The 25,070-nt window shown below is 45.0% G+C and overlaps 1 protein-coding gene across 8 annotated transcripts in view; it reads right to left on the reverse strand.

The window, feature by feature from the left end:
• Bcas3 (BCAS3 microtubule associated cell migration factor) overlaps positions 1-25,070 on the reverse strand; it is a 471,233-nt gene that overhangs the window by 143,469 nt on the left and 302,694 nt on the right. The window contains exon 24 of one of the 8 annotated variants that reach the window (XM_060387083.1): positions 14,613-15,188. The exons of the other annotated variants lie outside the window; for them this stretch is intronic. Coding sequence (XP_060243066.1) covers positions 15,097-15,188 — 92 coding nt within the window. The 3' untranslated portion in view covers positions 14,613-15,096. Of the gene's footprint in view, positions 1-14,612; positions 15,189-25,070 lie in introns of those variants that run through there. 8 annotated transcript variants of the gene reach the window in all.

Raw genomic sequence — 25,070 nt, forward strand, 5'->3', positions numbered from 1 at the left:
GGGCGGGGGTGGGGAGGAAAGACAGACAGAGACAGAGAGAGAGATACAGAGAGATACAGACTGGGGGGTGGAGGAAGAAGGAGGGCGGAAAAGGAAGGGGAAAGGAGGGGAGAAGCTAAGCGCGAACAGGAGAGAGATCTCTGCACAAAGGCTTAAAATATACTTTTTAACTTGGGATTTCACCAGCATGCATGTATATGTACCACGAGCCTGATGCCTCAGAGGGGTGAAGGAGTCAGACCCCCTGGAACTGGAGTTGCAGATGGTTTTGAACCGTCATTTGGGTGCTGGTAACTAAATCCCAGCCCTCCGCAAGAGCAACAAGTCTTCTTAACTAGTGACCTACTTCTCCTGTTCCAGGTTAAAATATTTTTTAAAATTATGTGAACATTTCTCCTCCAACTAAGAAAATAAAACCCCTAAACTATTGGCATAGTTTAAATTCTTCTAATATTGCTCCTTTTGGTGGTAGAACTGGCTAGATTTACTTGAAAAGCAGGTAACAAAGAACTAGTATTTCCTAAATTCTCTAGATTTACCTACAGACACACCCGAGGTAAGCAGTCAAATTAGGGCTGCTCATTACACCTAAACACAGAGGATCAAAGTAGGAGGGGCATGTGAGAGAGAAAAAGTGATCCTGTTTCCTGTGTCACCTAACACACTTGAAGCTAAGAACAAGATGGGTTGTCTTGTTTGTGTGTGTGTGTGAATAATTTCACATATAAGGAAAATGTTGAGTAGCATGCACCTTTAATCCCAGAGTTGGGGAGGCAGAGCCAGGCAGACCTCTGTGAGTTCAAGGCCAGTTTCCTCTATAAAGCAAATCCCAGGCTAGCAACAGCTATATAGTGAGGTCATCTTAAAAAATAATAAGGGTAATAAATTCTTTGAGCTGTTGCTAAAAACTAAGTCCTTTCTTCTCAGTCCTGTTTTCCCTCTACTAAAATAAAAATAATTACTCTCTTCAGCACCAAATTTAGGCAAAATTTAGGTAAAAAAAAAAAAAAAGACGCCAAGAGAGAGTAAACTAATGACATGTGCATCAAACACAAGGACCCCTGAGCATTTCTGAATGACACGGCTAGGATGCCCTGAGCTTGCTGCGGCTTCTTGATCCAAAGGGATTTAGGAATCTGTTTTCAATTAGATGCTCTAAGCTGGTAAAATGCTCTAAGCTGGTAAAATGTCATCCATGAAGACACAAGTTACAGAAAGACTTAAAAATAATCAAGACGCCAAGGAAGCTGACGTGGTCTGTTCCTCTCACTTCTCCTTTGTCCCCCTTTGCTGTTATTTTAAATATAAAGGCCCGTTTGATTTTATGAACAGATCAGCGCCCGCAGAATCAAACAAGCAGACACAGACAGATCGTGGCACCCTGGACACCATACTGAGAATCTCTGTGAGGAAGTGTACCAGTTCATGACCTTTGACACAATAGCCACTGGCTAAAACCAACACAAGTGTAAAAGGTAAACTTTAGAAGTGACTGGAATGAGATCAGTGCTGGCAATTCGGAAGGTCACTTGCTAAATGAAAAGAGGTAACATATTCAGCATGTAATCTGTGTTCTTCCAAGGTCATTAGAAGGAAATCCAAAGGCAAGCACGGCCAGGAAAGGGAGAAAGGAGAGTCTTATTCTCCATGAAAAAGAGAAAAGCTGAGCAGAGCCAGCATATCCGCAAGGAGACACGTGCTATAAGCACTGCGTTTCTCACTGCAGAAGTGCCCACAAATCTCTTGTGAATGATAGCAAACAAATTTTATTTCAGTGAACTTCTTCCACGTCAGAAACATCTATAAATGGTCACTACAGCTACCAGCAAAGCTAGGATTGACTTCAGGTTCAAGCCCTGTGTTTCCCTTTGTGTTCATCAAAGTAAAGGCAGGAGAATAGAACATGGGGTCTATACTAATCAATTCTGGTGGCCACTAAAAACACGTGGCTACTACGCTTTTGAAACGGCTCTGTCTAAGACCCAGGATGTAGGAACAACACAGAATGACCCTGCTTCACCCCCATGCCACCACCCAAAACTCCCTCAATCCAAACCCTAAAAGTCAATTTCACGTGTTAGGTTTATACAGAAGTACAAAGTATAAACTGAAGCACACAGATGACCAGCAACAAGCCCAAGGTCAAAGGAGGGGCAGAAAAGATTAAAATTCTTTAGCCTGGCCAGGTGGCACAGGACTTTAATACCAGCACTCAGGAGGCAGAGGCCAAGCGTTCTGTGAGTTCCAAACCAGCATGGTCTATACAGTGAGTTTCAGGACAGCCAGAGCTATACAATGAGACCCTGTCTCATAAACAAACAAACATGACTGATCCCATAGATATATAAAAACAAACACTTCAAAGTCCTCAGAGCTGTATAGTCACTACTCTGACTTTTCACACCTACCTCTGTCTCTGGTCCTACCCTGCAGAACAGGCAATGCCAACCTCGAACTCTTCCTTCCTATCTCAGTCTGCCTGTCAGTTGCTTCAGAAAGAAGGGCTGAACATTCCCACAGAAAGGTGAAAGACATCTTTTACCTGGACACCCGCAAGTGGTGAATAAAATGGGAGAATGCCTGGCATGAGGTGGCACAGAGCACCCCAGGGAACACTGGAGAGTGACGAGGTTGGACAGCAAACTCTCAGAACTTGATGAAAGATTGCTTCTAACTATGCAAGGTTTAAGTATTTATATTTTTAAAAAGCTCTGCACACTGTCCTATATTAAGGAAATTTATTCTTAGCAGGAAGTGTGTTCCACAGCTGCCAAATGCAGTTGTAAAAAGAAGGGTGGTGGACCCTGGCAACAGCTGGGTGGTGGGTTACCACCACTGAGGGAAAGCTAGAGAACCCTGTGACCAGCAATCTCTCTCCTTGGAAAGGGAGCGGACAGGTGGAAATCTACTGGGGTGGGGAGTGCCATGATTAAAGTAACCCTTAAAACCAAACTCAGCCAGGCCCACACCTGTAACCCCAGCAACTGGGAGGTAGAGACAAGAGATCAGTGAAAATTCAAGGCTGGCACCAAGATCAAAACCAAAACAAAGAATGCCAAACAAAACCAAATGTTCGTCAGGCAGAGGATCCTGCCTGGAGTCTCGGAGTGCCCAGCTTTCCCCATTCAAGAACACTGGATCATGGAATAAAAATGCAAAATTACCCTTACATGAGGCAGGAGGCTGAAATTTCAGTTCGTTCGTTCGTTCTTTCCTTCCTTCCTTCCCCCCATCTGTCTTTCTCTTTCTCAAAGGTTCACACCAGGTCCTTAGTTTTCATCATTTCACCCTGGATCCCCACTCTAGGTCTCTTGTCTGCTGTACTGGAGTCAGGGTACCGCCGACTTCTTTTTTACTTGATGCGTCTGTTACCACTACCCCACTCATTTATTAATTCAACAGTCATCCCATTAGCAACATTGCAATGCTTGAACCCCCTGCAAGTACTAGAGAACACGGCAGAAAGGGGACGGGAAGATTGGTAGAGCTGAAGGGGGAGGGGAGAGCTATGCAGCACTGCCCTTTGAACACGCATGACCACTGAGGTCATTACGGCACTGCAGCCTTGGCTACCTGATAAGCCCTTTGAGGTTCAGGATGAGCTAGAGGGATGAGCCAGGAGGAAGTCATTTATACACTTGTAAAGATCTCGTACTTCGGTGGGTAGGTAGGTTTAAAGGTTCATATTTTAATTTTAATAAAGTAGTTCTTGTTCTAACAACTCCCTCCCCCCAGTTTAGTAGGGAAATGCACTGAGATGGAGTTTAGTTCCTTCAGTGATGCTGATCACTCTGGTGGGTAGGCTGGAAAAGGAGAGCCAGAAACAGCCTAACTGCTAGCAATTTCCCTAAAATTCACATTTAATGAATATCCGTTGTATGCACACAGTGGCCTCAGCATCCCAAATTAGGGTCCCCCTATGTAGCCCCGGCTGGCCTAAAACTCATTGAAATTCAAGCTAGCCTTGAATTTAGAGATCTGCCTGCCCCTTCCTCCTAACTTCGGAGATTAAAAGTGTGGACCACAAGCTGGGTGTGATGGCACGCGCCTTTAATCCCAGCACTTGGGAGGAGGAGGCAGCTGGATCTCTGAGTTCAATTCCAGTCTGTTCTACAAACAGGATAGCCAGGGCTACACAGAGAAGCCCTATCTAAAAAAAAAAAAAAAAAAAAAAAGGAAGGAAGGAAGGAAAGTGTGTGCACCACTGCACCTGGCTCGTTTTCTTTACATAGACCTTGTAAAGGACTGGCACACTTGGGCACATCCCACTGGATCTTTTCCATGATCAAAGCTGAAATAGCAGTTAGAGAAGTGCCCAGTACCGGCAGCCACAGGAGGGGCATCTAAGAAAGCGAAGTGCAGACAGGTGCAGGCTTCCCAAGAAGCTGAGAACACGTCCCAGAGGAGGATGGCTTCCTTTTCCTTCCAACCTCTACAATCAGATTTATCTCTTAATAGCTAAAGTCGTGCCTCTGCTGGTGACAACAGTTAAGAATCTTAAATCTCTGCAGGGCAGACGATAACCCAAGACTATCAGCATGCTTTGGAAAGAGGAGGCTGTGAAATGGCCTAAGTGCCTGATAGGAGACTTTTCTCAGGCAGCTTGCAAAGGCTTCGGAGGGTGATAATGATAAACCAATTCTAAGTAGGCAGAGCTGGAAGTGAAGGGTCTGTTTCTGACCCTAGAAGGGAGTATTCTTAGCTCTCCTTGAAAAACAGCCAGCCTGCCTCTCAGGAGGAGAGCAATGCAGAAAAACAGTGGTGGCTGCGGGGGGGGGGGGGAGCACTGCTTAACAGGCACCTCCAGACCCTGGATTCCACAGAGTGCACACACCTCTGAGACAGCACACACTCCTTTTCTTCAGGAGACCCCACCTGATTAGACCAGATATTATTATACCCCTGATTCTGCTGTTCCTACCTCCATTTTCTCCCGTTTTCACCGTGGTTTCGTTGTGGCTACTCTGCTGTTCCTGGCTGCAGGTGTGAGAACCGTGGCGCGGCTGGCTGGGAATCAGCCTATGGCCATTCTTCTTTCGCCTCGTTTCACTGCATCACTGTCTTAGTAAGGAGGATTCTAGGGACAGAGCCCATCTATCCCTTTTCATCCCATGATCTGATATGGCTGGGACTCGGTCACCCAGATAACAGAATCCAAGCAGGCACAGCTGTATGGATTCACCGTGCTTTAACTCTCAGGGTTGTACCTAAGATCAGAGAAAAATCCCACAGGCCCATAAAATGAAGTTAAAGAAAAACCTTAAGGTGTGGAAAGATAGCTTTCTTCTTTTGTGCGACCCCCAGCCATTAAATAAATGCTGAAACTTGGTAAGCTACAAAATGGGCTTTAAGAATGATAGTCTATGGGTTCCTGTAACTCCAACACATACAGAGACTTCAGCTGTGATAACACTAGGATTTTCCTCTGAAGGTTCTGGGAAGGACAGATGTATTTCTAACTAAACCCTCTTTCTTGCCCTGTGTGTACCCCACGTGACCCCTCTTTTTTCCCTGCCCCCATCAGAATGGGAAGAAATCGTCCTTGGAAGACCTTTCCTTTTTTTATATATTACACAATCTCATCTCTGGAATTCAAGCGCTAGCCCTCCACAGCCCAAATAAGAAGTGCTTGTCACCAGGAAGGCGACCATCTAAATAAGCCGCAGCTGGATGGATGAGAAAAGAGGGCACGTCAGCCCGGAGCAGCAGAGAGGGTTTCTCACGGCAGCTATTTGCAACCCTCCAAGGATCTACAGGGGCTGCCCATTAAAACCCTGTTAAAACACTTCTGATGTTGTCAGCAGCAGAAAGCTGAAGTAGCCCAGCCATCGCCGAGATGCTATCTGCCTCCAGCAATTCAGTGGTACTGTCAATACTATGAGCAGGAAGGTACAAGATAAGCAACAACCTAATTTCTACATCAAAATTTCATAGACTCCCCGAGCTGGCAGCACTGCTGATGTGGGTATACAGAGACCAAGGCAGGGGGCCCCTTCGGGAGAGAAAGATCTGGGTCAAGAGCTGCCCCCCAAGTCTTCAACCTACACCCTGGGTGACTCCCAAAACATCTGGTGAAATACACCTGGTGAAGAATTACAGGAATGTTCCTATTCAGGACACTGTCGGCACCACTTGAAGCATGGTATTTCAGAATAGAGTTTTTACCAGAAATAACGTATCTAAAAAACAAGCTGTGTGAGTATCACCTATCCACCATTTACTACGCATGAGGAAAGTTCAATATCATTGAAAGACGTTGATACTTTAAATGTTTCATATTACCTGTCAAAATTTCAGTTACAGAGCTCAGCAGTGTAATTTTGGAGAATGAGGAAGATGCCCTGTACTGTATTCAGGTGACACTGAACAACAGGAGGTCTATGATAGAAGCAAGGAGCCTGGCATCATTTGTAATGACCCCCACAGCCTGTGTATTTGAACTCCCGCTCCCCAGTTGGTGGACTGTTTGGGGAAAGGTATGGGGTGTGTTTGGGAGGTAGAGGCTGGAGGAAGTACGTCGCTGAGGGCAGGCTTTGATGTTTTAGAGCCTTGCTCCACTACCTGTTCTCTGCATCCTGTGGCCGGTCATTTCCTGCTCCTACTTCTGTGCCTTCCTTGCCCCTATGTACATGAACCCTCTGGAATGGTGAGGCAAAATAAACCCTCTTCCCCAAGTTGGTTTGTGCAGAGTATTTAATCACTGCTAACGCACAGTAGTAACTCTTTTTTAAGTCCCCTGTGCCTAACATCGGATGGGAAGTAGCAGGATGGACATGTCCACCTTGGCACAAATGAAACTGGGGTACAGGTACACTGGAGCCTTCGGCGGTCCTAGCTGAGCATCTGTCCTTACAGCACACAGAGACCTGACATATTATCAGACAACCTAAGTGTTGAATTTTAAAGAAGGATCTTAAAAAATTATGTGTACTTCTGCATGTTGGGGAGTGGGAGTTGTGCAGACAGTTGTGAACCACCTGATATGGGAACAGGAAACCAAACTTGGGGACTCTGTAAGAATCATGTGTGCTCTTCACTGTGAAGCCACTGCTCCAAAACCCAACAAGTAGCCGGAGAACTGAGTGAAAGCTTACCAGCTGGACATCTTTCTTGCCTAGCAAAATAATAATAGTAATAATAATAATATACCAGGCTACCTGAACACCGTGTAGATCCAATGCTGACCCTCTTTAGTGAGAAGTGACCCAGTAGCAAAATAATAAAAATGCAATGCGAGTTCTCATTGCAGTTTATGTACACCTCATATTTCTATAAACTATATCAGACGTCAAGCATATGAAGGTCTGACTCTTTTCCTCTTGGGCTGGGGGAGCAGCTCATCCATAGAACACTCAAACAGCATGTGAGGGACTCTTGAGTTTGACACCCAGCATTGCAAAAGGCCCTTTTCTCTGGCTCTAACAGAGAGATAGAGCCTGGAGTATTTTCCGCTTTGTTACAAGCAGAACTAAATCCCAACAATCTGAGGAGAATCTTGTCTCAAGTCTCCGTCAGCACACTGCCTGATTTTCTGAAAGTTGCTAATCGAAGCCACTGTAGTAATAGACTCACCATGGCCAGCCAGAGGGAAACAGGAGGGAACTGAAACTGAGTAAGCTTGATGAACCAGTGAGGGATCCACACTGGACCCTTTCATTGCCCGGGGTCTCCTTGTCCTGGGTGGGTCGACACAGTGATACCATAAATGGACTAAAACCACAATATTAACGGGGGAGCTACTTGGACAAGGCAGATATTCTGCAAAGTCTATCTAAATTATCAAGGACTTCTGATGATACTACTCACTCAAAACTTGAAACTCTAACATTTGGGACTTATAGCTGGGATTTTTTTAATAACCACATTGAGGGAAGGAAGGCTTAGGTGAGTACAGGCAAAGCAGCCCGGAATGGTACAGAGTAAAGGAAAACCTTTCTCAAGCAAGTTGCCGAGTCTGAGGAATCTGGTTAATGACACCACGTCTGAAACAAAACTAAACAAGCTAATGGAATAAAAATCTGGAATTCTGGACTGTGTCCAGGTCCTGGGAATATGCATTTACTTGCCTATTCTTTTAGTGAGTCAAATAACCATGATGGGGTGAATAGTATTTCTGCTCTTACTTCCTGTTTATATTTTTCAAGAAGGGTTTCCTATAACTTACATTGTGGGGGCAAGCCAAGCTGACTACGCCACAGTGACTTCAGGGCCACAATATTCCTACCAAATGCTTCCAAACCATTATAGAGGCTGGACGCTGTCCAGGTGGAAAAACAATCTATTCTTTTTAGGAATCTAGAAGTTTCCCTATCATCAAAGCGGAGGACATTGTTAAAAGCTAATGGTAACTTTCCACCCTACACACACATGGTGCACATCCACACTTGCAGGCAAAACACTAAACACTAAATAAACAAATCGTCCTGGGCGTAGACTAGGAATGAGGGCTTCTTAGGGTCTTTAAGGAATTTCTGTGTGGAGTCCAGGATGAAAATTACTGTTTTTAGAGATGGCTTTTGTAATGAATGAAGCCCGAGTAGAAAAAACTGAGGGGTTAGGAAAATAAAAAAGCATCAATAAGAAGAAATGAGAGCAGAAGTTAAACTTCTGTGTTTACGTTAAATCTAGCAATTTTAGTTTGCACTCAAGTACCCTAAACCCACACAAAGAGATGTCCCTCTGCATCTCAGCCTCACCAGCACAATGGATGCTGGTTCCCACTCAGTGCAGCTGTCTGATACAGCTTACATTTCCCAATCGAAGCATCAATATCAATGCTACAGACCTGGAAGGGGAATAGGTGTCTAGTTTAGATGTTTCACAAAACATGAGACTAGAAACAGAGAGGAAAGCTAGTCTCAATGCAGTCTCGTGTGCTACAGAGGCGGAGGTGAGAGGATCACCTGAGCCAGGGAGTTCAAGGCCAACTTGGGCAACATAGCAAGAATAAAATAAAATAAGCGGAAAGGCAAAGAAAACAGAAGATCAAGAGAACAGAGACGTGCAGTCTCAAATGGACAGAGGTAGTGGGTGGCAGACAGGAAAGCCAGATATCTGGGCTCCCCATTCAGAGCTGGAGCCAACAAGCCAGTTATTGTGCTGGGCCCCGTGGTGCTGGGGACTCCTGACAGCCACTCCCATCAGTGGGCTCCAAAAGAGGCCAGCTTTTCTCACAGGAGTTAAGGCACGGGGTGTGGGTGAAATGGATCCCTGTCCTCGATTCTCAGGGAGCTCAGCCAACTCCCTAATCTGAAAAGAATGAGATCAACTCAAGGACTGATTAAGGGGACAAGAATAATATATAATATGTGAAATTAATCCTGGTTACTTATATTTTCTGCTTATCTGCTCCAGTTCCCCAGAGAGCCCGATTAGTCCGTTAATTTCCATCTGTTACTGGTGAAGGTGCTTCCTGTGGTGCAGGCTGTGTTTCTTGAGGGTAGTCTGTGCAACTGGAAAGTAGAGATGACGCCAACAAACAGGGCTACTGCTAGAGGCTCCTTACACTCAAGAGTGAGTTAACGGGGCACATTCTTCTTAGCAGTTACCTTTCGGAAGAGTCACTAATTTAAGTTCTGTTAGGGTTTTTTTGTGTTTGTCTTTTTTTTTTGGTTGGTTGGTTGGTTGGTTTTTGAGACAGGGTTTCTTTGTGTAGCCCTGGCTGTCTTGGTCTCACTTTGTAGACCAGGCTGGCCTACGGAGACCCACCTGCCTCTGCCTTCCTGAGGGCTGGGATTACAGGCATGTGCCACTGCACCCGGCTCAGTTGTGTTAATTCTAAGGACAGACTCTATTAAAATGTTCCTATAGTTGGAATGAGCTTTGGAACCAGCCTTAAAAGAAGCCAGGAGAGCTTCTCCAAGCCCCACGTGAGTTCAGGTAAGCACTGGCAGCCCTTCCTGATCCTTGCTTTGTACCTCATTGGTCTAGGCTTTGACAAGCCTTACAACAGATCTTCCTCTGGAACCCTGGGGCAGTTACACAAGGACAGAGGCAGACTTGAGTATCTCATTCAATTCTTTCCTGGCTGTGTCCTGCCTGCCAGTATACTGGGAGTCAAAACTTGACTCCTGACACCTGTACACGTGTGAATTTTAATAGCATCTCTTCCACAAATACCTGTCTGTCTCTCTGTGTACAGCGATGATTTTCCAACGTTCATTACTTCAAAGAAACAAACAGCATGCCTGTAATCCCAGCAGTAAGGTAGTTAGAGGCCTGTGGATCTCTTTGAGTTCTAGGCCAGCCTGACCTACAAAGCGAGTCCAGGACAGCCAAGGCTACACAGAAAACTCTTGTCTCGAAAAAACAAAAAACAAACACAAACAAACAAATAAACAAGCAAACAATAAACAACTGTGAAATACTAGAGAGGCTGGGCCATGAGTTTCAGAGCACCTTGGGCCACATAATGAGTTAGAGGCCAGTTTGGTGCTAAGAAAGTGAAAGCTATTTCAAATAAAGAAAAACAACAGCAACAACACCAAAAACAGCCCCTTCAGAGACATGAGGTAGAATGGTTGTGGTATAGTCTGCTTTAAAGTTCCTGTGAGTTAGACAAATGATAAACTTCTCTTCATGCCTCACTTTACTACATGGAGAACAGTCTACTAAGGAATTGAAATTAATGTTTATGTGCTAGACAGTGAGCTAGTTTCTGTGTCATAGTTTCTATGACCTGGGTCCTACCTCAAAGAAATTTCTTTTGCACTGTGATTCAGTTCTGAAATGTAAGGACACTTACATGCATACTATAAAGCAGGCATTACCCATCGGGAAAGGATGGTGAAAAGAAGGGTGTGAAGAACAAACTTCGTGGAGGCTGCCCACAGGAACAAAGCTAGCCAAAATGCTACTGGCTAAGAAGGGAGCATCCACAAAGCCCAAGCATTTCCCACTGTGGCTTACAAGAAGCGCTGAGACTGAAGAACTGCAGTCAAGGTTGGCGCGGTCTCACTTCTTCACTGTAGGAAAGTGTAAGTCCCAGCTGCCTCAAAGGGTGCCCATCCTCCTACTCCACAGCCTTGCTCTTGCTAATATAGCCAACTCCAGGTAGCTCTTTCAAGACAAAGAGCTTTCTTTTCTGTAGATAGTGTTGGTTTCATTAATACATTGCCTTATTTTAGAACTACTGTGTCAACAGAGACTGCATTTGTAACAGAGCAGATCTCGGCATAGGTTGCCATGTATGCAATCATTACGGAGCAAGCTGAGGATATAGATCTGTCAAGTCTAGAATATTCCTATTGAGTTCTACAATGGTGGAAAACAACAGCATTTCAGTTTTCTAACATTAGTTGCTTTGTTCCTCCTCATAACCTCAGAGAGTATTCACATCCTTACAAAATATTCCGACTCTTCAATGAAGCCAGTTTCCCACATTGTGGAAACACCCACACAGCAAACTGCAACAGTGAATGAAATGGATTATAGTCAGGTCTTTGGCAACACTCTTTCTGCTAAGGCCCTGCTCTGGTGGGCAGCTTTCTCTTTAAACCTAGGCCCGAACATTTAACCCAGTAAACATACTCTGAACCATACAGGAACTGCTGAGTAGCTGTGCCACAGTGTTCTTTCTCTGTGGAGGAGCAGCCTGATGTGAGTACAATGATAGTTCCTTGGCTGTAATGTCAGGGGCAGTTTTGGGGGAGAAACAGCCCGCACTCAGCGAGGAAATCCTTAATCTAACACTGCAGACTCCTACTAGACCAAGGCACTTATGCAGAACCAACCTCAGGAGAGCCTGTATGCCCCCTCAGCCACCTCTGCTCCTGCACAGCACTCTATTCAGCTGGTCGCTCTTACTGGGAGCAACACTCACTTCACATTAGCTTTCTAGAAGCTGCTCATCCGAGGGAGGCCAACACAAAGAGGGTCAAATTGGACACCAGGACACCCGCAGCCAGAGACTCAAGGAATGAAGTCAAAGGGAGAGCAGTTGTCACAGGAGAAGAGGCTCCCAATACTGACAACTATACATGTATTTCTTATTTGTGTATCTGTTTGTTTTTTTGAGACAAGGTTGCTTTGTGCAGCCCTGGCTATTCTAGAATGAGCTCTGTAGACCAGGCTGGACTTGAGCTTACAGAGATTGCCTTCCTTTGCTGGGATTAAAGGTACACACCAACATCAGCGGGGTGTGCTTAATTTTTAAAATAGAGTGATTTGCATGTGTGTACACATGAGGGCAGATGACACATTTCCTCAGGGGTTGAGCAGTCCAGCTGTTTTGTGTTTGAGACAGGGTCTCTCATTGGCCTGGAACTCACTGAGTAGGCTAAGCTGGCTGGCTGGCGAGCCCCAGAGATCTGTTCCTCCTCCACTGGGATTACCACAATGCTCTGCTTTTCAAACCATGGGATATAGTCCACATGATTATAAGGCAAGTACCTTACCATCGGATTGGACGATCTCTGTACCACCTTAAACACACACACACAAATGTATCTAACAAATAGATTTATGATGTGTGTATATGTATGTGTTTGCAGTATACATATGTAAACATATGTGTATGAGGATGCACACATTTACATGGCACACATAAGGGCAGAGGAAGACGTTGGGAGACTTCACTGATTGCTTTGTCTTATTCCCTACAGTTTGTGCAGCCATCTCATTGCACCCTAAAACTAGATTTTAATACCTTCAAGAAGTGGGGAAGATGACCCCTTGGTGAGCAACTGTATCATCATTTCCTGGCCAAGCCGTAGAGTGCCTTTTGGCAAAGGGAGCCAAGGGAGTATGAGAGTCATTTCCTGCCCTCTGAGGACATGAGAAGGCCTCCTCGCCAGGGAGATGAGACCCATGACAGACTGTGAAAAATCCTTTTGGTTTTGAGGAATGAGGGCTATATAGCCTTTCACCATCTCCTGATGAACCTATCCTTTTCTGGCAGTGGAGCCTCTGTTTTCCTCAGCACTCCTGGCTGAGGGACAGAGCAGGGAGAAGGCCCTCTGGCTCCAGGCATTCAGTGTGCAATTACTCAGCTCGAGAAACACCTTGTGATCCTCTTTAACAGCAGCTGCGGGGCACAGAAAAGGTTCAGTGACTGGTGCTCAACATGCTGATTTAGTGGCACTGAGGCTTTTGCTGACACTGTCTGACTCTTGGCCATGAAGTAGGAAGAAATTCATATTCTTTTCCACTGTGTGTGTGTGTGTGTGTATCAATGCAGGCATATCGTGGCAGTGTCCCAGGGAAGGTCAGATTACAACTTGCAGGAGTCCCAGAAATCAAACTGAGGTCACCAGGATTGGTGGCTACTAAACCCTCTCTCCCTCTCATCTCTCTTTCTCAAACAGGGTTTCTCTGGCCTTGAACTTGAAGATTCACCTGCCTCTGCCTCTTGAGTTTGGGAAATAAAGTCATGCGCTATCACTGGCTGGCTTTTTTTTTTTTTTTTCTTCTCTTGAGAGAAGGTTTTAAGCAGTCTAGGCTGACTTTGAACCTTCCCCTCTCCAGTAACTTGGTTTTAAGTCCATGCTACTACACATATTTATAAGGATTACCTTTTCAAGTTGGCTCTTTCTTTCAAAGTGTGTCCCTGGCATTTAGGAGTTTTGAATATAACTTAACTGTGAAGGTAAATTTTTAAATAACTCCCTGAAGGAGCCTTCAGAGTCAATGAGCCACCATAAGAGAGAAACTGCACATGCCCGTTACCAACAGGGCCGTTCACCTGACAGGGGCACCTCCTTCTCTGTACAACAGGATGGCATTACCTTCCACCATGGCAGTCATGTGACATGGCTACCGAGTCAATAGGTGCTGATAGTTCTGATCGGGTAGGGATGAACTTTAGCCTTTCTAGTTGTCCATGTTTCTTCAAAAGCTGACCCTTTCTTCTTGAAACTGATGGGGGCAGCTCCCAATCCTGGGTCTCCTTAGCCCACCTGCCCTGCAATCCGCTGACGGCTGTACCACTTTCACCCCCGGTCAGTCTCTAAGGAAGTTATAGCAGGAGTTCCACCACAAAATGGTGCACTGGAGCCACCTAAAAGGGTGGGCGGTCTTTGTAAATGGACAGGAAACAGAAGATGAATATTGGGCGGATGACAGACCCCTTCACTGGCCTTCAAAATACAAGCTGTTCTATTAAACATAGGGCCATTATGCTGGCTGGCCATCCACTTTAAACCCCACAGTGATTAAAATGCTGGCAGGAAATGAAAGCTCTCTATTGAGGGTCCTTCCCTGAGGTCCTAATTTCAAACCAAATTTTACAGCACCGCACAGGAACAAAGGGAGCCCAGTCTTCTAAGTCCTCTTTTTGTCACTTTGGACAAAGACACCCCCTCATACTCCTCAAAGAACAATGGCCTCTGTAGAGCCATAGCCATGCCAAGAATGGGCACAAACCATACAGCAACACATTTTAAAAATACATTTTACACTGCCCTTGACATTTCAGATAAATAGAAACCACTGCATTGAAATTCCAAATATTTCGTCCTTTCCCTCCACCCTTTGCCTTGATAATGAGAATTTTCCTATTTTCCCAGTCTACTTGATCTTTGACATTCTGGCCTCTGTGATTGGAGGATACAGATGAGTACTCAAATAAATTAATTATTCAGATAATTACATTTTATTAAAAAATCACCATAACCGAGACAATCACATGGTTTTCAGCAACAAGACAAGGTCATATCCAAACCTTTTAAAACTAAAGTGGCTCTAGTGCCGTTTGTACTCCACAGGATAAGGCATTCTGCTTATCAGAGTGGGATTTTCTTTTTCTTTACTAGCTGTTGTTTCCGGGTGGCCTTTGGTTGTTGATTTTTTTTCTTTTTTTTAATGCTTTTCCCAAAACAGCTTTTAGGTTTTTATTCAACCACTCGAGACTCACTCTCCGCACAGGCAATGTTTACTTGGGGTTGTCAAGCTGAGAACAGCTGCTGGTTTTGCAGGGATGGAACATGAGCCCACATGTTTAACACCTCGGCAGTCCTGAAGGCGAGGTATCACTCGGGGTGTCCCTTGTCGAAACTGCACGGTAAACATCCAAAGGATCTGGGGTATACAAGACATGCTGTGTGTGTTTTCTCTGCCATTTCTTCCTTTCTGTTTCCTCTTAGCACTTCGTCCTTGGCATCAAAACCACTCTTGGATCACTTCCTTCAGAATCGGGTCACAAGTTTGCAGAGGACACTGGTGCGCTGATATGGTCGCTGATTCAGGGACAGCTGCATTTCAAAGAGGAAAAGATAGCTACATACATTTTTCTACACAGTCTCTTTGGGAACAGAATGTGTCTGAAGCCTGTACTAGGGAAAACCAACAACATGGGGACCTGTCTTCTCCAAAGAAGCATGGGATCAACAAGTTTATTAAGACTCGGGCTGAAGTGCTCGCTGTGCACACCTGAGCTCAATCCCTGAACCCCACAGTGGAGGGGAAGACCCTGACTCCTTCAAGTTCCATGAGTGTGCCTGAACATATAAGCCTGTGGGCACACAGGCATACGCAGCATTAAAAAGCAAAAACAAAACATCCGACTATAACATACATGCTGGCCCTGTGCTTATCTCTTCTTCCTCAAATGTTGCTGAACTGATGAGATTAAGACAAAGTCAAGCTAAGCCAGGGAAGAGTCCGTAACAGAAGAAAAACCCTTGGCTCTCTAATGACGTTTATCATCATTTATTTAGTGATTCACTATTATTCACTCACAATACTAGAAAGTAAAAGTCTAGATTCAACAGCAGGGTGAGTCAGAGACTCTGCAAGGGCCGAGCAGAACACCAGAAGGAAATTCTCTTGTCCTTGGAAAAGTCCAGCTTTAAATAACACGAATACAGAAAAAAGTCTACATAAAACAGATATGGGAATGTAGAGCAGAACCCACTAGCCCCAGAAAAAAAAACCCACAAAACCTCCTGCACTAAATCTGTACTTTAAATATGTATATGTATTGTATATGTATGTATGTGTATGTACACACACACAGTCTTTGTTTGTTTTGTTTTGAGGCAGTTTCTCTATGTAACCCTATCTGTCATGAAGCTTTGTACATGAAACTGCATAAAATTCACAGAGATCCACCTGTCTTTGCCTCCTGAGTGCTGGGATTAAAGGCAACACCACTGCCTGGCTCAAGTCAATAATATTTCATAAAACTAGTTTGTTGGATTTTTTTTTCCCCAGACAGGATTTCTCTGTGTAGACCTGGCTATCCTGGATTCACTTTGTAGACCAGGCTGGCCTTGAACTCACAAAGATTTACTTGCCTCTGCCTCCCCGAGTGCTGGGATCACAGGCATGTGTTATGTGCATGGGTGTTTTACCTGCATATGTATCTGTGTACCACATGTAAGCCATGTGTCAGCGGAGGCCAGAAGAGGGTACTAGATTCTTTGGAACTGGAGTTAAAAAGGGTTATAAGTTGCCATGTAGTTGCTGGGAATTGAACCCGGATCCTTTGGAAGAGCAGCCAGTGCTCTTAACCACTCAGTCACCCACCCACCAATATCTATACTTTTAAGACATTAACCAGCCAGAAGAAAAAAGTAGCACACAAGAAAACAGTCCTGGGGATGTTCACTGCAGTTTTGTTTATGAAGCAAAACAAAATCCTATTCCTGGGTTATCAATCAGGAACAGGATCGGGGGCCAGGGCAGCTTAGCATTTGCTGGCTTTGAAACCTCAGACACATTCATATTTCAGTTTGGACTGTTTTCCCCATCTGTCAGAGCAGAACAGTAACAGTGGCTACATCTTAGTGCAGTGAGCAGTCAAGGGACGGATGCGCCCTGTGCCCTGAGCGCTGCCCAGCGATGCTGATGGGAAGGGGTGCTGGCACTGACACTAGGGAAGCAGGAAGGAGGGTGAGAGGAACACTGATATGGCAGGGTGAGGGCAGACAAAGAAAGCCGACATGCCGGAGGATCATCTCCCTCCCAGGGGCACACTGCAAGGGGTTCTGTGCAACACACATTAATTAATATTGCGTCTTCAAGTAAGGCAGTACTTGAGACCTACTCCTGTAGCATGCACTTGCTCTTTCCAAAAGAGTTCTTCTGGACCGATGACGATTATTCAGTCATGAACTAACCCATACTTTCATATGGGGGCTCGTTTCTCTATAGTCTTCTGTTCCAAAGATATACTTTTAGATAACAATATAGCTATTTTTTCATACCACAAAGAAACTCTTGTAATACACACACACACACACACACACACACACACACACACACGCTGTTCACAAGTCTTCTAGAACCCAAGCTTATGTGTCATAGTTCAACTAAGTTAATATATTGGTTTTAGGCTAAAAATCAGTTTGGGGTCCTGTTTTAGAAGCAGTGATTTTCTAATAATTATTTGGGGTTTGGCTGAGATGGCTTCTTGATCCACACATGATTCACTTACTCAGTCACTCAGTCATTCAATGCACATTTTAATAAGTGCCTAAAATTAGAAATGCTAGAAAAAGTGAATTATTCAAATGCTTGCCAGGAAAAACGTAAAAATCCTACAGCAGTTAAAGACAGCTAGAAGTTAGGACTGTATGTTTGTTGTGTCAACTGACTCTGGTGGGGGGGGCGAAGTTCAGATTCTACTGGTCTGCTGGCTAGACTGCTAGGAGCTTTGGGGAAATAAAACGCCAGCACATGCTGAGGGCACAAGGACCAAGCAGCCTCTCAGCTCAGGGCACTCGCAAGCCTCCATTCCCTGTTTCGGTGCTGGGCAGAGTAGGATGTGCCCGCTCAGAAAAGGCTTACGCACGGGAACCAGGTACACATCCCCCGGCGCTCACTGGGGCCCAAAGGCAGGCAGGGCAGGCCCAAAGCATGTGGGAGCAATCACCAAGAGCAATTTGTTCCTTGTGTGTCAAGGTCAGTGACATTCCGGCTGGGGAGACTGCTGTGGCCACTGCAAGTCTGCAGCAGTTCCTGAGGATCTCCCAGGATCACCTACGGTGCTTGTCTGCCATTTCCCTCAGGCCGGCCCCTCCACAACATATTCTTTCTCTCTCTGGTGGTCTTCCGTTGGCCAACAGACAGTTCTATAGCTGCTCACTATGTGGGGGGCCAACCAGGAAGACCAGCTGGATTTGTTGAAATAAAACAAAATTTCCCTCCTAAAACACATTTTTTTTTTTTTTTTTAAATCAGGAAGCTGCCCTCTGGCTTATCCCTTAGGTGATAAAATCTACTCTGGCCTGGAATGGAAGGCAGAAAAGACGCCTGTTTTTTGTTCTTGTTTGTTTTCTTGCTTGTCCTTCCCCCTTTTAAGGTAGAAAGGAGAAAAATCACACTCCTTTTTTGTGTTTCCCAGACATGCACGTTGAGGAGAAAGCCAGGGATATCTGGCTTTTCAGCAGTGGCCTGAGAGAGGAGGCAGAGGTGACCGCGTCCGTGTCACAGAGTCTGTTCCCTCCTTCTCAGCATGGGCCTTGACTTCAAATGGACTAATATTCTCTTCCAGCACACTGACAGTTTTTCAAATGTGTCTGATGATTTGGTGGTTTCCAATGCAGTTTTCATTCACAGCTGATGAAAAGGCTAAGCGAGAGTTTGGGAATTAGACCTGAAGGGAGGAAAGAGGCCCCTGTGTTTTCAAAGGCAATTATAGTCTAGAAATATTTAATGCAAGGGCTATAAATCCTGCTTTTAAGAAAGGCATAGCTACGAATCTTGTTATTTTTAACGTGGGTATTTTGGTTTTGAAAGATTCCACTTCATGTTTCCCAAATTCAAGTTTTTCACATAACGTTTGGTCTGATACGTGTGGGAAAAAAAAAGACAAATCCAAACATGGAATATTATTTTTTAAAAATACTGCACTAAATGTAAAGGTCCCGTGAGCTGGGATAGCTAGAGTCTTCTGGACTGTTCACATGACCTTCCTTCTATTTATAGGGCGGCAGCAATTCCCATTTGAACATGGAGGGATACCTTGTAGGAGAACTTGGTTTATGCAAATAAACGAGGCAAGTGTTGACTTAAAAATAAAACTCTGGGAGAGCAGGGCAGGCTTCTTCCCCCTCTGTGAAAATTTCCGTTACGGTTGTAAACAAAGGCAGGTTTGGCTCTGTGGCTCGGCTGAGCTGAGGAGGGCTAGGAGCACATCAAACCTCCCAGGGTGAGGAAATGTTTGTAAAACAGTTAGTAAATCACAGGCTGCTTGGGTCACCATGCTGAACAGCTGGGGACAGACTGCCAAAGCCCAGCAGTGAAGGAAGGGGGCCAGGCATGGCTGCACAGTCTGAACCAAACGGTCTACCGGTTCTATTCCCTGCCCTTTCCCCTCTGCCTTGTGAGAGCCCTCGGGCCAGGGCTCATCACTGCTATCCCCTGTGGAAAGCTAAGATGGGATGTCTCCACAGGGACACTGACCGAGCCCTTGGTGCTGGGGACAAGGTTGCGGGTTCCAGCTGGGAAGTGCGACTCACACGGGGGAAGATGTGCAGCAGGCAGAGCTGGAGCTGGAGTCTCTGTGAACTGCAAACTACCTTCACACTGCTTCCCCCACAGAGCCCATGAAGCTCCCCTTGGGTCTTTTCCAGATTTTCTAGGAATGTGGAACCGTAAGTTTTCGTCCCCCATGAAGAAATGCGGAGGGAATGCACTTTGAAGTCTTGCTGCAGAATGTTCTCATGGGTCCGACAGGCAGTTCTCTTCCTTAATCTTTACACTCCAGAATACCTTCTTAAAACTGCATAGCTGCTCTTTCAGGAAAAGCAGTCTGCCCATGTACTGGCTGCCACCGTGTACAAAAGCTAGGCTCTGAATGCAGTACAATAAGCAGGCTTCAAAGGAGAGGGATCACACAGATCAGATGCGGATTTAAAATTTAAGATGGAAGGAATGTGGGACAGAGATAAGTGTGGAGTAACTTACAAAAAATAAAGAAGGGAGGGAAGGGCACAGAGGGTAGGCAGGGAAAGAAGAGAGGGGGAAAGGAAGGAAGAGACAGAGGAAAGGGAGGGAGTCATCTTGCAATTGTGAAGAAAAGCATTTTTTCCTTGGGGCTGCCCAGAAGTGAGCTTTGTTTCTGGAGAGCGTAGCTGACAGCACAGGCATTGCTAACTCTCCATAATCACCTAATTTACTACCAGGATCACACCACCAGTCCAGCCATGCAGATCCCAAGCTGCGAGATGACAGACAGAAGCCATTCTTCCACTGAAAAGCCACTGGTCACTGCTAGTCCTGGTGGAGGGTTCTATTGCTCCCAAAGGTCGCAGACAACCAGGGCGATACGGGATGTTGCCTTGGGATCTCCTTAGCCTAGGGCTGGCCCCATCGCAGCTGCTCTTTCTTAACAGCAGCATTCTAGGCCAGCTTCTCCAAGTTGACCTGCTCTATCCATAGAGCAAATAAGAATTTTGAGCCAATTGAATCATATCCTAATCCAGGCAGATTCAGTCAGAGAAAAACAAGGAAATTCAGAAGTGAAGCCAACTTTTTAACTAGGAAGAAAAAAAAATGAGGGAAGAAAAGTATTTCTGAGATTTAATAAATGCTTCAGGGGAGGCAAGGAAGGGTTTGGGGTATGGTGACAGATCTGGAATTAAATCTTGACCCAACCTTATTGTTTGCATTAGGACAGGCTAGTCATTTCAGATATTATAAGCTCTTGAAAATGGGGTAAAACAAGCAGCTTAGGAACTGCTGGGAGCTCTAATATGAGAATCCTTGCACATGAAGCACCTTCGCATTGCCCTAGCCCTTCCCCTCACTGAAGGGCGGAAAGGCTCTTTTCTGCGGAGGAAGGACTTTGCCTGCCCTGCACTATGAACTGCATCCAAGCAGGAGGAGGGAATAGACACAGCTCCAGGTTTGGCTGTTTAGCCATATAAAAACGCTGCTCACCGCTCATGTTCCCAGCCTCAGGAATCCCTCTTGGACCCTCTTTGCAGGAGCAAACGATGGTTTTCACATTATACCGATCAACCCCTTGTTCAGCTGGCAGTTCAGCGCGCGCGCGCGCGCGCTCGCACACACACGCGCGCACACACACACACACACACACACACAGACTTCAGTGGGCTTGGAAGTCAGAAAGCGGGTGATTAATACTGGGTAGACAATGACTTTCCCTAGTCCAACTTTGTCACTGGTAGGCAATTGAAATGAAGAGGAAACATTGCTGCCATTGATTTCTGACACACGTTTAAATGTATTTAATTTATTTAAAAAAAAAAGAGCCTATAATTTTACTGGAACTAAATGACAACTGAATAATGAGCTATTATTTAACAAGGTAGTTGTCCTCTTTTGTTCAGCCTGCTAGATGGGTAAAGAGTTCTAACTAAGAATTCTAAGTATCTGTTCTGCTAAAAATGACTCAGAGTTCATGATATAATCTCCATAATCCAATATGAGGGTTCTATGTTTTTGAAATAGGGCCCCATGTCACCCAGGTTGCTGTGTTGTGAAGGATGACCTAGAATGCACAATCATCTGGCCTCTACTTCCTTTTTGGTGGGATTACAATGAGTCAACCACACCTAGATTTTTTTTTGTTTGTTTTTCTTTCTTCTCTTTTTCTTTTCTTTATTTTTTAAGACAAGGTCTCTCTATGTAGCCCTGGCTGCCCTTGAACTAACTGAGATCTGAGCGGCTGCCTCTGCCTTCCTAGTGCTGGGAATAAAGGCCCAGGTCCCACCCTGCCTGGCTCACCCCTAGTTTCATATGGTTCTGGAGATTAAATCCAAGGCCTTACACATGTAGAAAAGCACAAAATAACTAACCTACCCATCTACCCCCCTACCCCCCAGCATTGTGGGTTTTCTTTTTTTTCCTTTTCTTCCTAGAGAGTTTCTTCCTAGCCCATACTAGCATTGGGCTCAAAAGTATTTTACTTGTTCCTCTGAAGAAAGTGCTATGGTTGCAGGTATGTACCGCTATGCCTGCCTGCAGTTTCCACTTCTATTTGAAATATCTATACTTCATTATTAAGCTAGAGTGATGCGCTATATGTAACAAGCACGGGGGAGTGGCGTAGCTCAGAGCACTTGTCTCCAGGCCTGAGGTGCTGGATGTGGTCCCTATCAGGATAGTAGAAATGCAACAAAGATCAGCCAGCTAAATGGAAGATAAAACCACAATGGTTAAGAATCAGAGGAAAAGGAGGGAATAGATCATTTGGTAAAGTGCCTGCATGGCAAGCATGAAGACCTAAGTTCTATCCCCAGAATCCATGTTAAAAAAAAAAAAAAAAAAAAAAAAAGGCACAGAGGTACACGCTTGTAATCCCAGCACTGAGGAGACAGAGTCTCATCGCTGGGTCAGTCTAGCTGGCCCGTTGTAGGCCAATCAGAGACTCTATCTCAAAATACAGAGTGGACAGCTGCTGAAGAATGACATCTGAGGTTGTCCTCTAACCTTGACACACACAGACACACACATGTGTGCACATATATGTGAGTGTACATATACATACATACATACATACATACATACATACATACAAAATCAAAAGAAATCTGCTCTAGTCTAAGCCTCTCCAACAAGGATTGGGATCTAGGAGGCCAGTGTTCCACACTAGCTCTGCTACTGAATGCATGGTTTTTGGCATGTCCAGAGTGTGAAACTCAGTTCCAGGGTTATGAATGAAGACAACAATCTCTTACTGCATTACTGTGTCTACAAGATCATGAATTTGAAGACGTTTTAACTACAGTGAACATCAAGTGACCTTAGTCATTACTATCATGAACAGAATATTATTTTGGCTACTAAGGACACAAACTAAGCTGTTCAGTTTCTGAGTCTACCTCTCATTTTCTTGGGCTCTGACTTCCTGAGCAGGTCCTGAGCAGGTCGCACTGAAACCTATAAAAACTGTTATCACTAAAGCCAACAGCTCGAGCTCAGGTTTTCTGTGTATTTGCTTGCCCGCTTCTTTTTAAAAGAGAAGATAAGACATGAACATGAAGAGCTTCCTGGCTCACACAGGAAGTCAAAGTTAGTTTTGCTCAGTTTTTGACCAAGTGTGTTTCCATTTAAGTCATCTTTTTGCATTATTCGGGGAGGAAAGTCAACTTATCTCATCCAAAATGGTGTTTCCAATTTCCTTATATAACAAGGCTTGAATGTTGAGGAGGAAGTAGGTAAGAACTAAGGAACCAAGAAAGATCAAAAGGCAAGAGACCTCTAACCTGTAAGGTTAGGAGGTCATGGCCCCTGTGCCCTGCAGTACAGTGGATGTCTGAGAAGACATTCTCAGGTAGTTTTTAGCAAACCAGCTTTCCAGGGCTTTTGAAAGGAGATAGGATCTAATGCTGAGGACATGAATGGCATGAACACACTTACAAAGATCACAGGGTCCTGGGGAAACTGAGCTGCGACTGCTGCTGGAGAGAGATGATCATCTGAGGAAGCCACTGCCCCAGAGTTCACTGTGAATATTCACATCTGTCCACACCAAAAGAATTCCCTTTGACTTGGGCATTGTAGTTATTATCCCAGACCTAAACCTTTTACAAGGTGCAGTCAAGCCATAAATTATAAGGTTAAAAAATGTGAGTAGGTAACTGCAATGAATCCATACACTTAAGGGTATAGTGTCAATCACAGCTTTGCTTTGGCTGAGACAGCTAAGAGTGACCATTGATCTAAAGGAGGGAAGCTACAGTGAGAATGAAGTTGTATCACGTGCTAGGGATGTAGCTCGATCTGGGGCAGTGCGGGGAGGAAAGCCCATGGGAAGTGGGCTGCATGTTCAGCACATACAACAGAACAGACCCCAATGTCTGTGTTTTGTGTCTGTATATGGTACATGGGAATCTACGAGAAGGAGGAGGAAAGGGAGTATGTTCTCGGACTATCCCCACACTCACGTATCTTAGGAAGGGAGAGGTTAGAAAAGTAAATAAGGTAAGTCCGACTTTAAGTTGAGGAAGGAAAGGCTGGTTTGAAGATTTTGTCCTTCATGTAATCCAAAACAGTGAACATGCTTGCCTCAGTTGTGCTATTTCTGATAATCAGGGTGAGATACGTTGAAGGTTGCTTAGTGTGTAGGTATGGATGAGAGGCACCAGTCAAAGGAGAGCATCAGTAAGCTTTAAGCTTCACCAACTAAACAGCTTCAGGAGCACATGCCTATCAAATGCCTCATGATGGTAAACTAGACAGCAGCACTCTGACCAGAATCGTGTGGGCGCAGTGAGTGGATGTGGGGTCACGTGTGTGGGCACAGGGCCAGCGAATTAAACAGTTCTCAAGTTCTGAGCATGTTCCTGAACCTGTCTTATTTTCACACTCAAAGTATGTAGATACATGCCAAAGTACTTGAGGCCAACTGAACAATGTTTTAAAGCCAAATAGGTGACAGAAGTAAAGTCCTAAGATCTCAAAGAAATGGCCAAGTGACAGGAGAAGGCAGAAGGAATGCTATCCACGTCCACTCTCACACTCCTGCAAAATGACAGACCCACTGCGTGACCTGAGGTAAAAGGTGTCTGTGGGGAGAGGGGCTATCCTGGTATTAGTATACAACGACACAGCAATACAAGACTTTATTTAGATGAGCAACTGATTAAAAAGCCCTGTGCTTGAATCACACCAAGGATTCCTGAGCACGCTCACTTGCCCCAGCCAGCAGCTACAAACATCAGTAATCCTTATCTATGTTGTTTTACGGAAAGTTGACATCTAGGACCAGACCAATCATAAGAACTCTCTGACCAACATCTAGTATACTAATCTGGAACTTACAGGACGAAACCATTATCTAGAAGCCATCAGACCTTCTACTAAAACACTGGTGCTTAAGCAATGATAGCTTTGATACTAAAGGGACACAGAACAAAGTGACACGACATGTACATACTACCATGCAGTAAAGCTGGTCAGCCAGGAAGCAGGCTTTGGATGACTGGCTCTGTACATTCTCTCTCAGCATCACAGTGGGCAGAGGCACACCTGATTTAAGAGTCCATTCCTCCTCCACTCATATCTCTCCTGATGTCCACTACTCTGAATGGAGGCATGCATGTTGCGGGCTCTCTGACAGAGTCATCATAGCTCCTAGGTCATGACAGTCTGTGAGTAAAGCTGCAATGATTGTTTATGGAGAAGGAAAACGCAATATTTGACTCCTGTATCAGACTAGC

The sequence above is a fragment of the Meriones unguiculatus genome, chromosome 7 (assembly GCF_030254825.1).
Source record: "Meriones unguiculatus strain TT.TT164.6M chromosome 7, Bangor_MerUng_6.1, whole genome shotgun sequence".
NCBI classification, from domain to species: Eukaryota; Metazoa; Chordata; class Mammalia; order Rodentia; family Muridae; genus Meriones; species Meriones unguiculatus.